This window comes from Xenopus laevis, chromosome 8L (genome assembly GCF_017654675.1).
Source record: "Xenopus laevis strain J_2021 chromosome 8L, Xenopus_laevis_v10.1, whole genome shotgun sequence".
NCBI classification, from domain to species: Eukaryota; Metazoa; Chordata; class Amphibia; order Anura; family Pipidae; genus Xenopus; species Xenopus laevis.
This window is the reverse complement of record NC_054385.1, coordinates 97092389-97110814: the sequence shown is the minus strand read 5'-3', so window position 1 is coordinate 97110814 and position 18426 is coordinate 97092389. Positions and strand designations below refer to the sequence as shown.

The window sequence follows — 18426 nt, the reverse complement described above, 5'->3', positions numbered from 1 at the left end:
TATATTACAGCCTCATCTGTTAACAAAACTGTCATAACAAAGGATGAACTTGTGGGTACCTTAAGCTTTAATGCTTGCCCTGTTTAGCTCAAGAAAACAAAGATTTTTTTAATTAAAACAGTAGGGAAAAAGTTTGTTCAGCACAAGCCCTATTCATTGAACTTACTGTATGTTGAACAAGGGGCTATACTGCCCATAAACCACAGATTTTTTTAAATTAATGAATACTGGAAAGTTGTTTAGATTAGATCAGATTTTCTTTTATTAAGCACAATGTTATTTTTGAGTTTATAATCCCTTTAAAGGGGATAAAGACATCCAGGCTATCAGCATGTATCACCCACACCCACCTTCCTTATGTTAGCTCATCATGGACAGAGCTTCTCTCAGTCACTGGTGCTTAATTAATTCCAAACTATAAGTTGAATCTCCATGCACTTATACAATGTAATATATATATATATATAGACTGGGTATGTGAGAGAGTCGAGACAAAGACAGAGTAGTATATTTGACCCCCGAAAATCTATGGTGTTTGTATATGTGCAAGTATGGGACCTGTTATCCAGAATGCTCAGGACCTGGAGTTTTCCAGACAAGGGATCTTTCTGTAATATAAATCTCCATACATTATTAATTCTGCTTAAATGTTTTTGATACATTATAGAATCCCAACAGGATTGTTTTGCCTTAATAAGGATTACCATAATTGTATCTTAGTTGGTGTTAAGTACAAGCTACTGTCTTATTATTACAGAGAAAACGACAATTATTTTTAAAAGTCTGAATTATTTGATTAAAACGAAGTCTATAGGAGGAGGCCTTCCCATCATTTCTGGATAGCAGGTTTCCGGATAATGGATCCCATGCCTGTATTAGAAAATTGGATAATGTAATCTCATTATTTCATTTACAGGGATGAGGTATATATTGAAGCTTTATAAATAAACTGGAATAATAGCCACACTGTATTTCCATGTGAGATGGGTGCAGGCTGCTAGTCTGCTACGGACAACATGAGCTGGAGCTGATTTTCAATCAGTGATGTTTCACAGCATCCCTTGTGCCAATTGCAGGGAAGACCTGGCTCCCCCTAGTTGAGTGAAGATCTATATAAGTTAAAGGCACGGCTGCAGCCTGGAGCTTTGGAGGGGAGGGAACAGCATGAGGTCACTGTGTATCACATATTACAGCATGCTCCTTTGCAGAAGGTAAACATGAAAGGCTGCTTTAAGGGAGCCGCTGGATGTTAATGGAGTGTGTGTGTGAGCGAGAAGAGATACCCCCAGCTCTGATTTAATGCTGAGGAGGAGAGAAGGGGGTGTGCACACAACTGAGACATCAGAGAGGAAAGAGCCGTGTCCCCTTGCTTATTACCTTGCCTTTGCCTGAAGTTCCCTTCATCTCTGCAGTGAGCTGCAGGCTGCAATCTACTTTGCCCATGTGCCATTTCTGCATGTGCAGATAAGGTGACCCCTCTTAGCCCCATGGAGGGGCTGTGGGGATTCTGCCTTCACCCTCCCCTCTCTCTCTCTCTCTCTCTCTCTCTCTCTCTCTCTCTCTTTCCATGGGAGTGGGGCCAGGAAGGGGGTGATAGAGGGAAGGCAATGGGTGTGAGGAACCTGTTCCAGCTGTGGGATTGATGGGGTGCAGACTGCAGCATTGGCTGGGAGCTCCCAGTACCAAGTGATGCTGACTGTTTCTTCTAGATCTAGAGCATCTGACACACCAGCAACCGGGAGGCATAGCATGGCATAGGATGTCTGCTGAGGGGGAACCTGCTGAGCCAGTGGCAGAGACCCCTGCAAACAGCCCAGGTGAAGAGGCGGCAGCCCCGACTGATGTGGATGTGAGAGAAGAGGTGAGCAATCAAGGTCATGAGCACTTCCCAAACCAGCATGTCATATCACAACACAAAGTCTGACAATTACACACACACAGCCAGCTACAGCATGCTTATTTATATATTATATATGCAGAGCCAAGCCGGCTCTACTACACACTGGCATATCATTTGTGTATCCCTGAATGACGTGTGTGTGGCACAGGCAAGATCAGATATAGTGGATGTAACTATAGTGCCTGGGCATGTGTAGGAAATTGCACTGCATCTCTGTTACATTCTATTGCACAATATGCTTTCCAAAATATACCCTGCCTACTATAAATATGAATATTGTTCCTGGCATGAGTTCTGTTGGGCAAGGGGTTAAGCAAGTGCTACCCATTAAATGCAGTGCTGTGCTTGTTGCTGTTCTGCAGGCACTGCTCGGCTGATGACAGATACTAAACGCCAATGTGTTGCTGCAAGATAAGGAATCACCCAGGGAACAGAGGGAACTGCTTATTCCCGGTAGAGTCTCCCAGTGCAGCACAAAGGTGGATCCAAGGGGCCCCTCCTCTCTCAGGTTTCAGTGTTTGCCAGCAGGATGGACTGCACTGTGCCAAACGCATTGCTGCTGCAGAAAGCCAAGCCAGGCACTAGGGCACACACTGCAGCTTCTTGTTAGCTGCCTGTACTGCAGGAGCTGCTTCTAACCCTTACTTAGCCTATGTACATCTAGCAATGAGGGGAGGCTAGTGTACTGAAGTTCTTTCTTACCTACCAGACCAACACTGTACAATCAGAGATATTCAGTCTTCCACCTTCTAGCTGTTTTCTTACAAATTATAACCCTAATGAGTTAGGGGATGATGGGAGTTGTAGTTCAACAGCTGAAACCCACAGGTTAGTGGTATCTGCTAACAGGAGCATCTGCCTATTAGCCTTTATTGAATGGTTAGTTCGCCTAAAAGTTAACTTTTGTGTCACTAATTATTATTGGGTTTTTTTTTATTTGTACCTACCTGGTGACTATGGCTTAATGACCCTAGCAATCAAGCTCTAGTTCAAAAATAGACTAGAAGATGACTGGGAGAGTTTCTGAGCAGAACGAGAAGGCATATGGAATGGAATTACCATAGTCATGAAACTGAATCCTTGCTGTCAAACCGGTTGCTGGGGTCAGTGACCCTGACAACCACAAAGCATTTTCAGTTACAGATTGGAAAGGGGCTGACTAGTAAGGCTTATCTTTCAAAAATGATATGATGAAGACCAATTGAGAGTCACAGAGAACAGTCCCATATAAAACTTGCTAAAAGGTAATGTAAAGGTGAACTTACCTCTCCGTTTTTATTAGCATGTCCTCCATATAATTGGGCTCTTTATTAGTTTTAGCTAGGATAATGTAATCCAGGCAATTTGTCTTTATTATATCAATATAACAGAGGACTTGTCTGCATATTTGGATATACACAAATGAACAGGAGTTTCCATTCTGATTGCATTTGCAGATATATTTTCCATAGAGTTTAAATATATAGAAGCACCTTTTAAAAACATTTAAATCACTGGGGAGCTGACGTATTTTAGAGTGCTTTAGAGAAAGGCAAGTAGTATGGCAACTCCCATTAACATGTATCACATACCAATCCAAATAAGAAAACTTATGTTTGCTCAGTAAGATGCTATACAATCAACTGTATATTGGTACTTGAAATATGAATCTGATGTTTAGGGTTATTTTTTTTCCAAGTGCCCCCCATCCACTCTATATATATATGGTTGTTTGTAAAGGGAATGTGCCAAATGAGAGCAGTTGCTGTCAGCTACAGTCAATTTGTTGCTGCTGTATCTTTAATACAGTATATTGCTGTCTCAGCTAAAGAGAATGCTATACTAACAGGGAAACCCACAATAAAAGGCAGCACCATCATGCAAGATATGGGAGACCTGACATGAAGGCAGGGAACTCTCTAACATACAGTAAATGGGATAGCAGCAGGAATCCCATCACTTCTTTTTGCTTGCAGTTTCATGCCCTGTTATTATTATGGGTATAATGTTTCTGCCATTTATATCAAGTTCTGCAGATATTGCACGAGGGACTGAAGAGATTTATAGAATTGGCGGTAACAATAACTGATCCTAAATTGAGAATATTAAAAAACACAAAAGAATATATTCAGTATAGCTTTTTTTACTCCCATAATTTCCCAACGTGAGATTTAAGCATAACACGTTCCCATTATTTCTATGGCTTTATACAATATGCATTAAGGTATATCTAACAAACTAGAGACTTTCATGACTGTCATGAGCTCCAAAGCAAAGCAAAGCAAAGAACTGGTGATCTGAGGGATAGAAAGGATCACTCTAGGAGTCCGACAGCCAGGGTAAATTCCCTAACTAACAGCAATAAAATTGGAGTAAAGCTTATCATACATGTACTAATACATTTTGTATTTACAGTACATGTATGTTGAGGTGACCATTATGACCAATATCACCAGGTTGTGATCCCCAATGATAAAATGGTGCCCATACCGTGTATGTCCACTCCTACGTTAGCCTTTCTTTTGTCCAAGTCCAATTGTATGGATACCAAGATCCTTGTAGGGTCCCCTCATTCACTGGCAAAATGGCAGCTCTATGTTTATCAACAGAAAATATCCTTTGATATGTGTAAGAAGTATTGAATGATAAATATAGACAGTTCCTAGAATTGTCTCATTTTGGGCTCGATTCATTATTATCCTTTACTTATATACAGGGAAGAATGGTTTTGGGTGGCTACCAATGGGCAGCTCCCAATAGAAAGAATTATAATATATGTATATGCGATGGCTACTAATGGGCAGATCCCAATGAAAGATTTATTAATAATATACTTATATGTGATAAAATGTTTATACTGTATGTGGTGGCTGCTGTCACCAAAGGGGCTAGGACAAATCTCTGCACTAACTGCAGCACTGGCAAAGGCCCATCACCCACCTCAACCAGGATTAACAGTGGGAAATCACATGGTCAGCTATTTTGGGCAGGACCCTCTTTAGGACTAGAGTTTCCCATGTAGCTCAAACCCCACAGTGACCTGTGGCTAGATCACCAGTTGGGTGGGTTCGGGTTGAAATGTGACCAACCATTGCTGGTTAGGGTTTGGTTGCGGGTCAAACTGGGAATTACACTCCTCTGCTCCCGAAGATTCCATGTGTTGCAACCAGAAACATGCAGAGAAGTAGTGTACAGAGAATGAAGACGTTGGGAGTGGGCGTTTGTCCTACAATGGCAACATTTTACAGGTTAAGCAAGTTGCGTGCTTAGATATTATATTTTAGAGTTGGGTATGGATTGAGTTTTTCCTGACCCCCATTTAATAATTTCTGTGCAGCATGTTGGGTTGTGGTGCATGCTACATTCATGTTTATTTATAGAATATAATGTCTAGTGCCAGAAATGCCAAGCATATTATTATATAAATGAAGGGCTGTTCTACTCATCTTCTGTCTGTGGACCCCTGCAGGCAACAATATGTTTGTCTGTCAGCATAGTCTCTAACCCTTCCATGGAAAGGAATAGCAGCAGAGGTCAGTGAACTTTTTCTTTACCACTTCTCAGCCACAAGCCTTGATGCACCTCACTGAAGCTGACCTATTGAACCCACTTTGGGTGCTCGTCTGTAATAGATTGCCTTGCTAGGAATACTGTACTGGGCAATATTTATAATGAAGATTACAAAGCTTTGCAGTATGTAGAGTGCCTTCCCTTGCAAATCATTACTCAGCAACACATCCATCTTCATTAAGATCACCCCGCAGCATATAGTAGTAGGCATCTGAAAACTATAGAATGTTAAGGGAACAGCAGTATCTTCTTCCATTGACAATGAGCCTCACATTCAGGATATTCAGAGATTTAACCTTACAGTTTGTAGGTGCCAGTCAATTTATGCCTCTGTCATTCTAGTCTACTTCTTCTGAGACGTGAAAATCCTTTCTTGCGCGTTTCCATGGACCCCCTTACTTTTGTTCAACCAATATGAGACAGCTATTGATTTTTCTAATATTCCCCCTTTTCCAGCTATCTGGTAGATTTCATGCATTAACATTCTTTCTTCTGCAATGTAAGATTGTGTTAGTGGCTGAAATCTCCTAGGTTGCTGGAAAAGGGAGACATTACCAAATCAATAGTAATGTGAAGGAGAGGGATGTTTAACATTCCTTCTTGGTAAAGATGTATATATTATTGTAGAAGGATAATGTTTTTTATCATTAAATTATCTTCAAAAGCAAATGCATATAGTTATAAAGGCCTGATATATTATTCAGGAGTCGCTCGTATCCTGACAGGTCTAACAGACTGGGTGGGCACTATTACACAGAGCAGTTGTCCTCCAAATGCCCTGGAGAATGAAATAAAAAAAAGCAACTGTGGCTTCTACACCAGATGCCCAGGCAGAAGGTGTCGGCTTGGCCATGTGTGAATGGGATGGGACTGTAAAGCACAAAGCTGGCATCAAAGAGACAGTAGATAATGTGAATTCTTTGCACACATGGTAAATGAAAAGCAATCTTCACATGTTTATTTATAACAAGAAATAGGGTTCCATTCCATATTAAGGAATAAGATGTAGAACTCTTACATTAATCTATTAAAGCCTTCATTATTAATTCATTGGTACGTTGACAGGCCCAGCATTTTGCATGTGCATATTCATTTTTTCAAGCTGGCCAAAAAAAGTATCCAAAAGTCCATTTGCTAAGGAATCGTTTAAAGTAGTCACCCACCTCCATTCACTCTTTTTCAGAAAAAGCTGTTTCATGCTTTTTGAATGGAATGGAAAGCTGAAACTTTACAATAGGAAACATACACTTGTACCTTTAACCTCACTGGGGAAAGCTATATTGATACATTGCCATTAGATCTTAAAACCCAAATCAACAATTGCTTTTGAACCACTTCATGGTATGAAAGTAGAATAGTGTTTCTAGATCCACCTTTGCATCTGGCTAGGATTAGGGAGGTATGTGTACCGAAGGGCCTGATCCAGATGCTTTTTTGTCTCTCTGTTCAATACTCTTTTCTAACTTTTTTTGCTCAAGTATACATTTATAATGTTCTATTGTATGAGAACGCCTATTTTCCCACAACTCGTAAACCCAAGTAATGTGCGGGCCAGGAAAATCTCAACCCATGCCTGGTCCTAACCCACAAAAACGTAACCTGCACTCGACTCCAACCCTCAAAACGTTGCCATTGTAGGACCTGCACCCAACTTGTACCAGCGTCTGCTTGTTCTGTACACTATATCTGTGTTTGCTTCCGGTTCTAAAGGTGGCCATACACAGAGAGATCCGCTCGTTTGGTGATGTCGCCAAATGAGCAGATCTCTCCCCGATATGCCCACGATCGGATCCTAACAAATTGTAACGGGTGGTCGGATCGCGGGACCGCATCAACGAACAGATGCGACCGTGATGCGGACAGGATTTTTAGTCCCATCCGATCGAGAGGCCAGATCTCGATCGGGGAAGCCCCTCGGGGGGCCCCATACACAGGCCAATAAGCTGCCGACTCAGTCTGTTAGCAGCTTTTATCGGCCCATGTATGGCCACCTTTAGACAGAGAATCTTTGGGAGCAATGGAGAAGTGTACTTCCCCAGTCTGAGCCACACCCAACCTTACATGCAATGGTTGACCAAATTTCAACCTGAACTTACCCAACCAGTCGTCAACCTGCGGGTCACCATGGGTTTCAGGTCAACCCCCACATCAGTAGAAAACACTATGTGATGCTAGGGTTGCCACCTATCTGTTTTTCACCCTTCAGCCTGGTTTTGGGGAGAGTTATCCAGGTAAAAACTGCCTGTTTGGATTTCCGAATTAGAAAATTAATTAGAAAGTGAATGGAATGGAGATCAGCCCCGAGTGTCATAGACCTACCCCCAAAACATCATGGACCCACCCCTGACATCATCCACCTGCCCCCAACACCGTCTGGTCTGCCCCCTAGTGGCTAACCTATGTGATGCACCAGAAAATAAAGGAAAATGTTATTTGAATGTGTGTCTTATTCAGGAAAATGTCCATATTATTACTTCTTCTGACATACATGGGGTCTGGGAAATCAAATGTAATGGCACAGGAAGAACCCCTGTCAAAGGAAATCATGGAATATGGATAAACAACCAATGAAATGCTGATAGTGTATCAGTCTGCTTTAGCAACCAGTTGATATCTATCTGGGACTGATCAGAGGCTGATACCAGCACCAAGACCCTTTGTCAGACATTTTATTAGTATAAATACTGTCAGTGATGATCCCCAACTCTGTCATAAGCAGAACATTCATAGCGAATAGTTGTTAAATTAATTCATTTCTCTGACTGTATGGAAAGTGCAGGGAATATAAGTTATTCATTTACAAGGCCTAAAGTGCTTGCATGCTATTCAATGATAAGGACATACATTAGAATCTCTAATCTCTTTACTAATGATGCAGTACAAAAGTACAGGTTAGTGTACAGGATATTCTGTTTAGAGCACTCAGAGAATGTTTTCTCTTAGAGTTAAAGACCAAAAGTCCAGTATACAGAATTGAATTTTGAGAGAAATGTAGTTGATCAATAAACAAGATAATGTCTTCACTGGCTACAAAATGAGGAATGCATGAGGAGTGTCCCAGAGACTATGGGGTATATTTATCAAAGAGTGAAGTTAATACTGAAGTTCCGCCACTAGAGTGAAATTCCGCCACTTTCCATTCATTTCTATGGGATTTTTAAAAGGCTTATTTATCAAAGGGTGAACTTTCACTTTCACCCATTGATAAATATGCTTTTCAAAATCCCATAGAAATGAATTGTGAGCTGCGGAATTTCACTCTAGTGGCGGAACTTCACTCTTTTATAAATTTACCCCCAAAACTGTGGTGGCTTTACAGTAGGTAACACATGTCAAGCTAGTGTTTTGGGCTACAATTGTTGCCAACTATGTCATATTTTGCGTCCCTCTACGACTTAACTGAGCTTAAATGCAGCTAGTGGCGTAACTCCCAGGCTTCTGCTACCTTTCATAATTACCTTCAAACCAATGGACAGCCAAAGAAGTCCACCAACCCCCCCTCCACATATCTGAACTTACTGGTGCTCATTTATAAACAATGGGCTCATTTGCACCTGGGCAGTAACTAATAGCAACTAATCATTTACTTACTTTTTTCAGCCTGCTGCAGGTTGAATAATAAAAGCGAACATTTGATTGGTTGCCATAGTTTACTGCACAGGTGCAAATTTGACCAGTGTTTATAAGTGAGCCCCACTGTATCGCCAAGTACTCACCAAACTACTTGTTACATAAACTCTAATGATTTTCTCTTCATTTTTTACCTTTTCACATTAATGCATTTAAGACCTTGCTAGGGCTGCACTGAAATTTCCTCTAGAGGCGTAACAAAAGCACCTTGGGCCCCCCGCCAGAAAATTTTTTGGAGGGCCCGGTGGCACTGCAGGGCCGTGATTGGCTGCCCCCCTCTTTCTGTGCTTCCAGCAGGGGCCATTAGGATACGCCCACCCCTCATTTGAAACACAGACAGGGACCAGATAACACCTATGCGGAGCTCAAATAAAGGGGCTAATCTTGAAGACAATATTAATTTCCAGTCAGAAGTTAAACCAGCACCATATAGTATACGTTACTGCCCACAAAATTAGGAGGGTTTCATTTTTTTCTATTTGTCTCCTTTAAATCTTATGGAGATTTGGCACATAGTATAACAAACATAAGGTAAGGGTAGAAGGGTAAAAGGGTGAGCATACTAGAAAGGGGGCAGTATGAAGTGAAACGAAAGTGAGGGGATTATAAAACAGAGTGAAGGTTTAAAAAGAAGAGGTTAACAAAAGAACATGACTATATGTGCAATGGTAATTAATTATCTAATTGAATGCTTCATGTGCAGTTTATTATATTTATTTTTGTGTCTTTGCCTCCAAAATATTTTAAATGTATTACTTGCCCCCCCCTGGAAAATTTTCTGTGAACGCCCATGGTTATAATACATATTTTATAAGCTTACCCTCATCTAGCCTTGCATTCAATCAGTATACACTATATGCCCCTACCTGCGAAATCCAATGCTCAACACCACTTTTGTCGATGACTCCTGATCTTGCCCATTCCCAGAACTCGTGTCTCATACCAATTCTTCTTTTGAATTAAATTATAAGTTCTATTGATTAAGGCCCTCTTCACTTCTTGTATCAGTTGCATAGGTTATATTTGTGTATATAATCTGTGTGTTTCAAGTTTTCAATTATATATTCTACAGTGCTGCAGAATATGTTGGCCATTTATAATACGTTAACAACAACAATAATAATAATAATACACAATCAAAATGAAGCAGGGAGCAGACTATAGGACACTCATGAAAGTGTATGGCCAGCTTAAATCCTTTCTTCTATTATCGGATAAGGTGGTATTGCACACCAAGCAACTCACCACAGAACCATCTGTCGTGGTATTTGGAAACCCTGTAAATATTTGCATGGGACCTCCACTCACACCGAGGAACTTCCATTATTAAATAGGTTACTAACAAGAGTAAAATGTAATACATATATGGGACCTGTTATCCAGAATGCTCTGGACCTGGAGTTTCCTGGTGTAAGAAACCTACCCTGGTGGTCTAGTGGGCAGCGGGGTCCACGCCGCTTCCTTGGCGTGGACTCCCGCTGCGCAGCTCCTGTCCTCCCCTTGCCGGCGCCATCTTGGATACCTAGGGCGCGCGTGGCGCTCCTGCGCGTCTCTTGCGCAATGGCGCAAATTTGTGCACGTTTTGGCGCGAATTGGGACCCTATTTAAGGCCCATTCAGACCTGTAGCCAGTGCCCGTTATAGGATCATATCCTGTGGTTTCCTGAGCCTTGTGCTACCTGTTCCTGAATTTGCTATCCTCGCCTTGTACCCCTCGTTAAGTCCAGGTGGCACCCAATTAAGCTGAGGGCTCCTCCCGAAGCCCAAAGGTGGTCACACTACTGGTGAAGCCGAGCCGAGACCTGGGTCCTTAGCACTTGTTCTGGTATTGGGTGCCAGCGTGACACCTGGATAAGGGATATTTCCATAATCTCCATATCTTAAATATACTAAAAATCATTTAAACATTAAACACAACATAATTGTATGCCTCCAATATAAATTAATTAAATCTTAGTTGAGATCAAGTACAAGGTATTGTTTTATTACAAGGAAATCATTTTTTTTAATAATTATTTGATTACAGTGGAGTCTGAAATGGCCATCCAGAGCTTTCTGGATGACAGGTTTCCAGATAATGGATCCCATACCTGTAAAAGCATGATTTCTATATATTTATATATGATGTGATATCTTCAGATAAGAGAGCATTCCACAGTCTGTGATCCTTAATGATGCCACCTCCAGCCAGAGATACACACGAACAATTACACGAACCAAAGGAAATTAGCTAAGCATCTGCACCCACAAGGGAAATAACTGGAAGATAAGCTGTATTTAGAAATAGGGTATATTCCCTTAAAACTGGTGTGTTGGTGGACACTGAAGGTTAAAGCAGACATTACAGCAGACAACATTTGAGCACCGATTTTAAGACAAACCTTTTTTTAGTTCAAAAAGTTTCCAAAGCCCCCCTAAGTTCATAGCAAGTTTGTAGATATTTGCTATACCGCCGTGCATCCATAAATATCAAGGTCATGTGATAAATGGCTTTCTATAAAGCAACTACTTATGCATAGTCTCTGTTTAGTGGTGTAAATAACAGTGTGTCCTATCTTTTGTGTTTTCCAAAGAGGGAAGTTGGTCCTTCCCAATTATCCTTGTACTGACCTAAAATGAAATTGAAATATTGTATGGCAGGCTCCTTGAAATGTGAAGTTGGGAGACATAAATTTGTGGAGTGCATGCTAAGCAGATGTAAAGCAGTAGCCAATAAGTAGGCTATCTCCCTAATTATTCATTGCCATTAAATTCATCATGGCCCGGGCTCCTGCTCCTGCTGACTGAGGCAAGAATCACACCATGACTTATTACAGGCCCAGTCCATTCAATACTCCTGAAATCTGCCTGTGTTCCACCCTCATGCACTGCTCACGTCGGACCCTTTATTGCAAAGACTTGCCATGTTTCCCTGCAGGCTAAATTCCGCGCTGGTAATGAGATAGGGCCCAAATGACCTGCTGCAATGCTGTTCAAAGGATTTCAATTAACATGGCACAGGTATATTTTCTCAGTGGCAATTATGAAAAACTGAAAGTTCACTGGAAATATAATTGCATGTATTAAGTGGGTCCTAAGGCAGGTGTGCCAGGCATTTCTCATTTCAGTCGTTGTGAATTGTAATTCCCAGAACTATTAGGGAAAGAGTGGCTGGTTGAGAATGCTGGGAGTTGTTTTTGAAAGCTTTGGGATTATTAGATCCCAAGCCAAAATTTAACCTTGACTTAAAAACACTGCATATTTAACAGCATCACTTGTAAAGGATAGTATTGTTTAGTTATTATTCTGACCTTTCTATCACCATAACTATGTAGGTGCTACCACACTAAGGGGGAAAAACTGTCTCTCTGTGAAATTAATTGGCTGCTGGCACAGTCTCACAGCAGTAAAACTAGAAGCAGGGAATAACAGGGTTGTTTCACACTGGCTACAATCTGAAGCATTGTGAGTAGCAGCCCATGAGCCATGACTAATGCCAAAAACGCAGATGGACATTTTGTAGGCAGTCAGTAATTCCCAGCATATTATCAGTGACAAAAAAGCTTTTCATGTCATAGCTGTTCAATGGAATTATACTGACCGATAATGAGTCTTGAAAAATAGTGTGTTTTTATATTCTGTCATGGTTTTTATGGCGTAGTTTTTATTACTAAAATACACTGTGTACATTGCAAATATTTCATTCTACCATTTAACATTTTATTCTTGAACCAAAAAAATGTGTTTTTTTAGCTTTAATATTGGTGTGCAGGCAGCCATCTCAGTGTATTGTGCCATATCTTGAACCTTCAGAAAGAATCAGCACTTCACAATGCAACTGCTTTCAGATAAGCTATTGTTTCTCCTACTCAATGTAACTGAACTGGAGGAGTCATGGCTGAACTTGGGTATTTTACTACTGAGAGCTATAGTATAGCATTTTTAGCAATACAGGTTTCAGGGAGTTGTTATCTTGTTACCTTCCCATTATTCTGTTGATAGGCTAGGGGGGGAGGGTGAAATCATTTGATTTGCCCGATTTGTAGTGCAGCAGTAAAGAGTGACTGAAGTTTATCAGGGCACAAGTCACATGACTAAGGGCATCTGGGAAACTAAGAACATGCTCTTTTTTAAGTTTTTGTTTAAAAAACTGTTTTCCTGTGACAGCATTCCTTTAAGTAACAAAATGTAACAAAGATGTAGTGCTCAGTGTGTTCCATAAAAGTCTCTGGATGCAATTACATTCTCATAAAAGCAACCAATATTGGGTTTTTTTAGGCTACTGCCACACTAGTTGGATTGTGGGCCTGTGAATAAATGAAGGTCGATAAGCAGCGCCTACACTCCAATCAGCTTTCTGATGTGCCTGCACCCAGAACCACTGTTTCTCGGCCTGTGCACAGGTTGTGAATCCACCTAGTGTGGCAGTAGCCTTATAAAGAAAGCCACTTCTTTAAGTGACACTATTTGCAAATGCTGTGCTGGTGACATTCTCGCAGGAGGATGGGCCCTCACCGTATACTGTAAGTGGAGGAAGGGTTATCCACTCACACACACAGGTAGATCTCTCAACTTGGGCACTCGTGGCACTTAAAGGGATCCTGTCATCAGAAAACATGTTTTTTTCAAAACGCATCAGTTAATAGTGCTACTCCAGCAGAATTCTGCATTGAAATCCAATTCTCAAAAGAGCAAACAGATTTTTTTATATTCAATTTTGAAATCTGACATGGGGCTAGACATTTTGTCAATTTCCCAGCTGCCCCAGTCATGTGACTTGTGCCTGCACTTTAGGAGAAAAATGCTTTCGGCCAGGCTGCTGTTTTTCCTTCTCAAGTAACTGAATGTGTCTCAGTGGGACATGGATTTTTACTATTGAGTTGTTCTTAGATCTACCAGGCAGCTGTTATCTTGTGTTAGGGAGCTGTTATCTGGTTACCTTCCCCTGTTCTTTTGTTTGGCTGCTGGGAGGAAAAAGGGAGTTATCACTCTAACTTGCAGTACAGCAGCAAAGAGTGATTGAAGTTTTATCAGAGCACAAGTCACATGACTTGGGGCTGCCTCCATTTATTTATTTATTTGTTTGTTTTGCTGACAGGAAGATAATGAATAATGAGTCTATTATCAGTCATTAAATACCATATAGATCAGACTATCATTCATTTTCATTACTTCTGTATTTATTTAATGGTAACAGCTAAATGGACCTGTCTTACATTATGCATGTAGGCTATGTAGCCAACTCAGCTGTGTCAGTTATTGCAAGATTGCAGTTTTCCTTCATTTGATTGCATGCAGTGTTTGCTTTCTGTCACCAAAGGCTGTAGGGGTCCATTATTAATGGTGCAAACAAATATCACATTTTCAATTTTTTACCCATAATGCATCAATATTTTCAATAAAACCAGTTTAATTGTGCTGCAGTAATCAGGCTCATAAGTTTGCACCAGTTACCACAATTACTGATTAGCAAATTGCACGCAAAGGGGTGTATTTTACTCCTTTATTGTGGGCATTCACGTACACACCTTTAAAAAATAGGCTAATAAGTGCACTGAGGGCATTGGATATGGCATGTTAAAGGGGACCCGTCACCCCAAAATCCTATTTTATTACGTTAGTCAAGCAAAATGAACTATAATTACACTATATAAATTCTTTGAATCTTGTTTCCTTCAGTCTGGGAATTCATAATTATAACAAGCAGGCAGGAGCCATTTTGTGGACACTGTTATTAAGGCATCATCTCAAAATCTTGTTTGTGCACCAGAACGGGGGGACCTGATGTCCATCTCCATGAACTGGTTACACAATTAAATGGTAAAGAGAGAGGGGGAATGTGGGGAGAGCAGTGACATCTAGGAAGTGCTGAATAGAAAGTGAAAGTAATTGCCTATGGCATAGAGGAGGGGCAGGCAATATTTGATTGACAGCTGAGATTTTGAAGTTAGTTTACAACAGCTATGAACGCTTTAATAAAAAAAAGAATTTGGATATCATGTTTAATTTGAAAAGGACTTTTATTATACAACTTTTTATGTCTGGGTGACAGGTCCACTTTTATTCAACCATTTAAAATAGACCCACATAATATATCATTTTAAATATGACCACCCACTTAGAAGCCTTCTATGGGGGAGAGACCATCTTACACAAGTTAAGCAGTCATGGCAGGCAGACGTTCATGTGGGGGGGCACACAATGGGGGGGGGGGAACAGCACTGTAATAGACCATAAAGGAGGGAACTGAGGAAGTGTCTTCTTAATGCATCAATTTGCTGCATGAGATCTATTAATTAAAAATCTATTAAATAGAAAGTCCTCTCTTTATCAGGATATATTTTGCAATTATGTCATTTGTAAAAGAAACATGTTTTGACCCTTCACTTTCTCACCTGACACTTTTTCTGTCTTTTCATAGCAACGGCCAGAGAAACAGTCACTGAGTGCTTCTATGTGCCGGGAATCCCACTGGAAATGCCTTCTTCTCTCCATCCTTATGTTTGTTTGTCTTGGTGCAGTGACCTGGTGCCAGGTAACAAGTGTGACCAAGCTCAGCTTTGATAGCTCCCTTAAGGGCAGATCCATGATCTACCATGGAAGTCCTTGCTCAGATGGTTATGTCTACATCCCACTGGCTTTCCTTGCCATGCTTTATGTGGTCTACTTGGTGGAGTGCTGGCACTGTCATGCCAAGAGTGAGCTCCAGAATAAGGCAGATATAAGCAGTGTTCATGATCAGATCCAACGCATGCGTCAAGCTACAGCATGCATATGGTGGAAAGCCATCAGCTACCACTTTGTCAGACGCACAAGACAAGTTACCCGTTACCGTCATGGTGATGCCTATACCACTACTCAAGTCTACCATGAGCGTGTTAATACGCATGTTGCTGAGGCAGAGTTTGAATACTCTCATTGTGGCATAAAAGACATCTCAAAGGACTTATTAGACTTGGAGTGCCATCCTGCCACCAAACTAAATTTCACAAAGTGTTTCAGCTTTGCCAATGTGGAGTCAGAGAACTCATATCTTACCCAGCGTGCTCAATTCTTTACTGAAATAGAAGGACTGGATGACTACATGGAGGCAAGGGAAGGAATGCAATTAAAAAATGTGGATTTCAAAGAATTAGTAGTTGCTTATGTGGATCTAGAAAGGCTGCCGTGGTATGTGTCTCATTATGCTTTCTGGGTAGCTGCACTGCTCATGTTGTCTTGGCCACTAAGGGTTTTTATTGAATATCGGACAGCTCATGTTCACTACCATATTGAGAAACTATTGGGATTGGAATACAGAGAATCCTCTACTGGAGATGAGCCCATATACAGATTCAGAATGCCTAGAGTGACTACTTTGGACAGCACAGAACTAGAATGGCATATCTGTACCAACCGACAACTGATCCCAAGTTATTCGGAGGCAGTCTTGATGGACCTTACAGATGCATCATTATGCAATGGCTACTCTTCTTGTGGTTACCGAGGTGTTCTTCGAGCCTGTGAAGGCTGCAATAGAGCATCCAGCAGTTCTTCAATTTTCTCCCGCCATGCTATACACAGTTGTAGTGGAGGCCCATCTCACCTTTCCCTTAGCACCAGCCGGTTTTCTCTCTGCCAGCTGCATGGTTCCCACAGGACTGGGCTCTGGAGAAGCCGCAGCAGCAGCCTGACAGACCGTGGGTGCCAAGATGAACGTTGCTGCTCTTACTCTAGCCAACTTGCCCTCAATGAAAACCCACCAACATACCACGATGCCCGTTTTTTCCCTGTACTTATAGTACATCGACAGGAAGGGTGCCAAACCAGGAACTTCTGCCTTCATCGCTCATCTTGCATGGAGACATCTTTATGATAGACTTTTGTAAGGTCCAAGTGGTACAGAAACAATTGCTCAAATTGTAATAGTGCAATAGGACAATTTCTTACAATCCGCTTTTTACACATATCACACGTACAGCTAAAGCCCATTTAGGTCCATTATACAGTACATGAAGTTATATATCTCAATATTTTGAGATGTGGCAATTTTATAGCAATATACTCCTCTGTGCTACAGTATATTACACTGTGGCCAGGAATGAAATAGTCCACAAATGTGTTACCCCTACTGTACAAATCTGCCCTTCTCCATCAGAATGGCAGATGATGTTGTAGTTCAATAACCTAAACAGAGACAAAAAGTGATTAACTGTGGAAAAATTAGTTTTCATTTGTGTTGATAACCCATATGCAAATGCCATATATCAAAACCAAATGTACATACACACTAGATATACAGCAAACACACCCAGTCAAAATGTACACAGACAAGCATTTGTTAGGACAAACTGTATATAATGGAACTTTCAATACCACCAAGGTTAATTTAACCTGGTCTGTAATATCTGCTTTTATATAGAACGTCCTCTTTCCAGGCATCTATGTGCTGAGCAAGGAAATTGACCCTTGTTTGCTTTTGATTCAAAAGTTATATGTAAATGGTTCGGCAAGACAAAAATCTTTGGTAAGAGAGAAACATACTATAATCTGTTCTTATTATCTGCCACATGACTCAGGCACATTATCATATCCAATCTTAGCTTAATTCACGAGTTGTGTTTTCCACAAAAAGTGGAGTTTTCGAGTTAATTTTTTTGGTCAAAAATCTAATTTCCAGGTTAAAAAACGAAAATTTTAGATTTTCTTTAGAATTTTTAGAGATTTATTATATCTCGACCCTGGACCCCTAGCTCAAATCCGAAAATGCACTTTCTAAATCTAAAACCTGTCGAGGTCATGTAGGAGTCAATGACGGAGGTCCTTTGAACCATATGAAGATGTTAATAGCCTTCATGATGTTCAATCTTTTTTTCTAAGGGTTTTGCCCGAAAACTTGATCAATTCAAGCAATTTGAGTTTTTTCCCATTGAAAACTTAATTAATTTGAGTTTTTGGGTAGTTAACCCCGAACTTTTTCACATTCGAGTTTTTAGGAAATTAGAAACCATGCAAGTTGTGAGTTCATTCGAGGTATAAAAAACTCTAAAATTTGACCTTTGATAAATAACCCCCTACATATTATTGTAACATAGACCTATAGTCAGTCTTCTTTAAAAAACACTCTAAAAATTATTTATAGTAAATGCAAACAAAACTCTCATCAGGCAGATTGCCTGCCCTGGGGGAAATACCTTCCTAGCTCCATAATGGCAATGGGATTGGTCTATGGATCAGTTACTACTGATTGTTTCATTCCAGTTTGTGTTCGAAGGTTGAGTGTGCCAGATTGTCTTTGGGAATTTCAGTGTGGGTATGTTTATGATCAACCTTTCAATTAGTCTTCATTATATTTTTTTATAGTTTTTGAATTATTTGCCTTCTTCTTCT

The 18426-nt window shown here is 40.6% G+C and overlaps 1 protein-coding gene across 2 annotated transcripts; it reads left to right on the top strand.

Moving 5' to 3' along the window:
* Positions 1–1146: 1146 nt before the first annotated feature.
* LOC108699177 (transmembrane protein 151B) lies at positions 1147–17763 on the top strand. Of its 2 annotated transcripts, none has more exons than XM_018231043.2 (2): positions 1147–1861; positions 15479–17763. In XM_018231043.2, exons 1-2 carry the CDS (start codon positions 1760–1762, stop codon positions 16910–16912), a joined length of 1536 nt encoding a protein of 511 aa, XP_018086532.1. In that variant the 5' UTR covers positions 1147–1759; the 3' UTR covers positions 16913–17763. The 2 variants fall into 2 exon arrangements, with proteins under 2 accessions (XP_018086532.1, XP_018086531.1); XM_018231042.2 differs by lacking the exon at positions 1147–1861 and adding an exon at positions 11760–12078 and having other exon boundaries at positions 15479–17762.
* The last annotated feature ends 663 nt before the right edge of the window (positions 17764–18426 follow it).

Bases quoted from the DNA above. Each gene is read 5' to 3' on its own strand.
- LOC108699177 (XM_018231043.2), top strand. From the start codon at position 1,760: ATGTCTGCTGAGGGGGAACCTGCTGAGCCAGTGGCAGAGACCCCTGCA. The intron at 1,862-15,478 runs GTGAGCAATCAA...GTCTTTTCATAG, and splicing joins ATGTGGATGTGAGAGAAGAG to CAACGGCCAGAGAAACAGTC.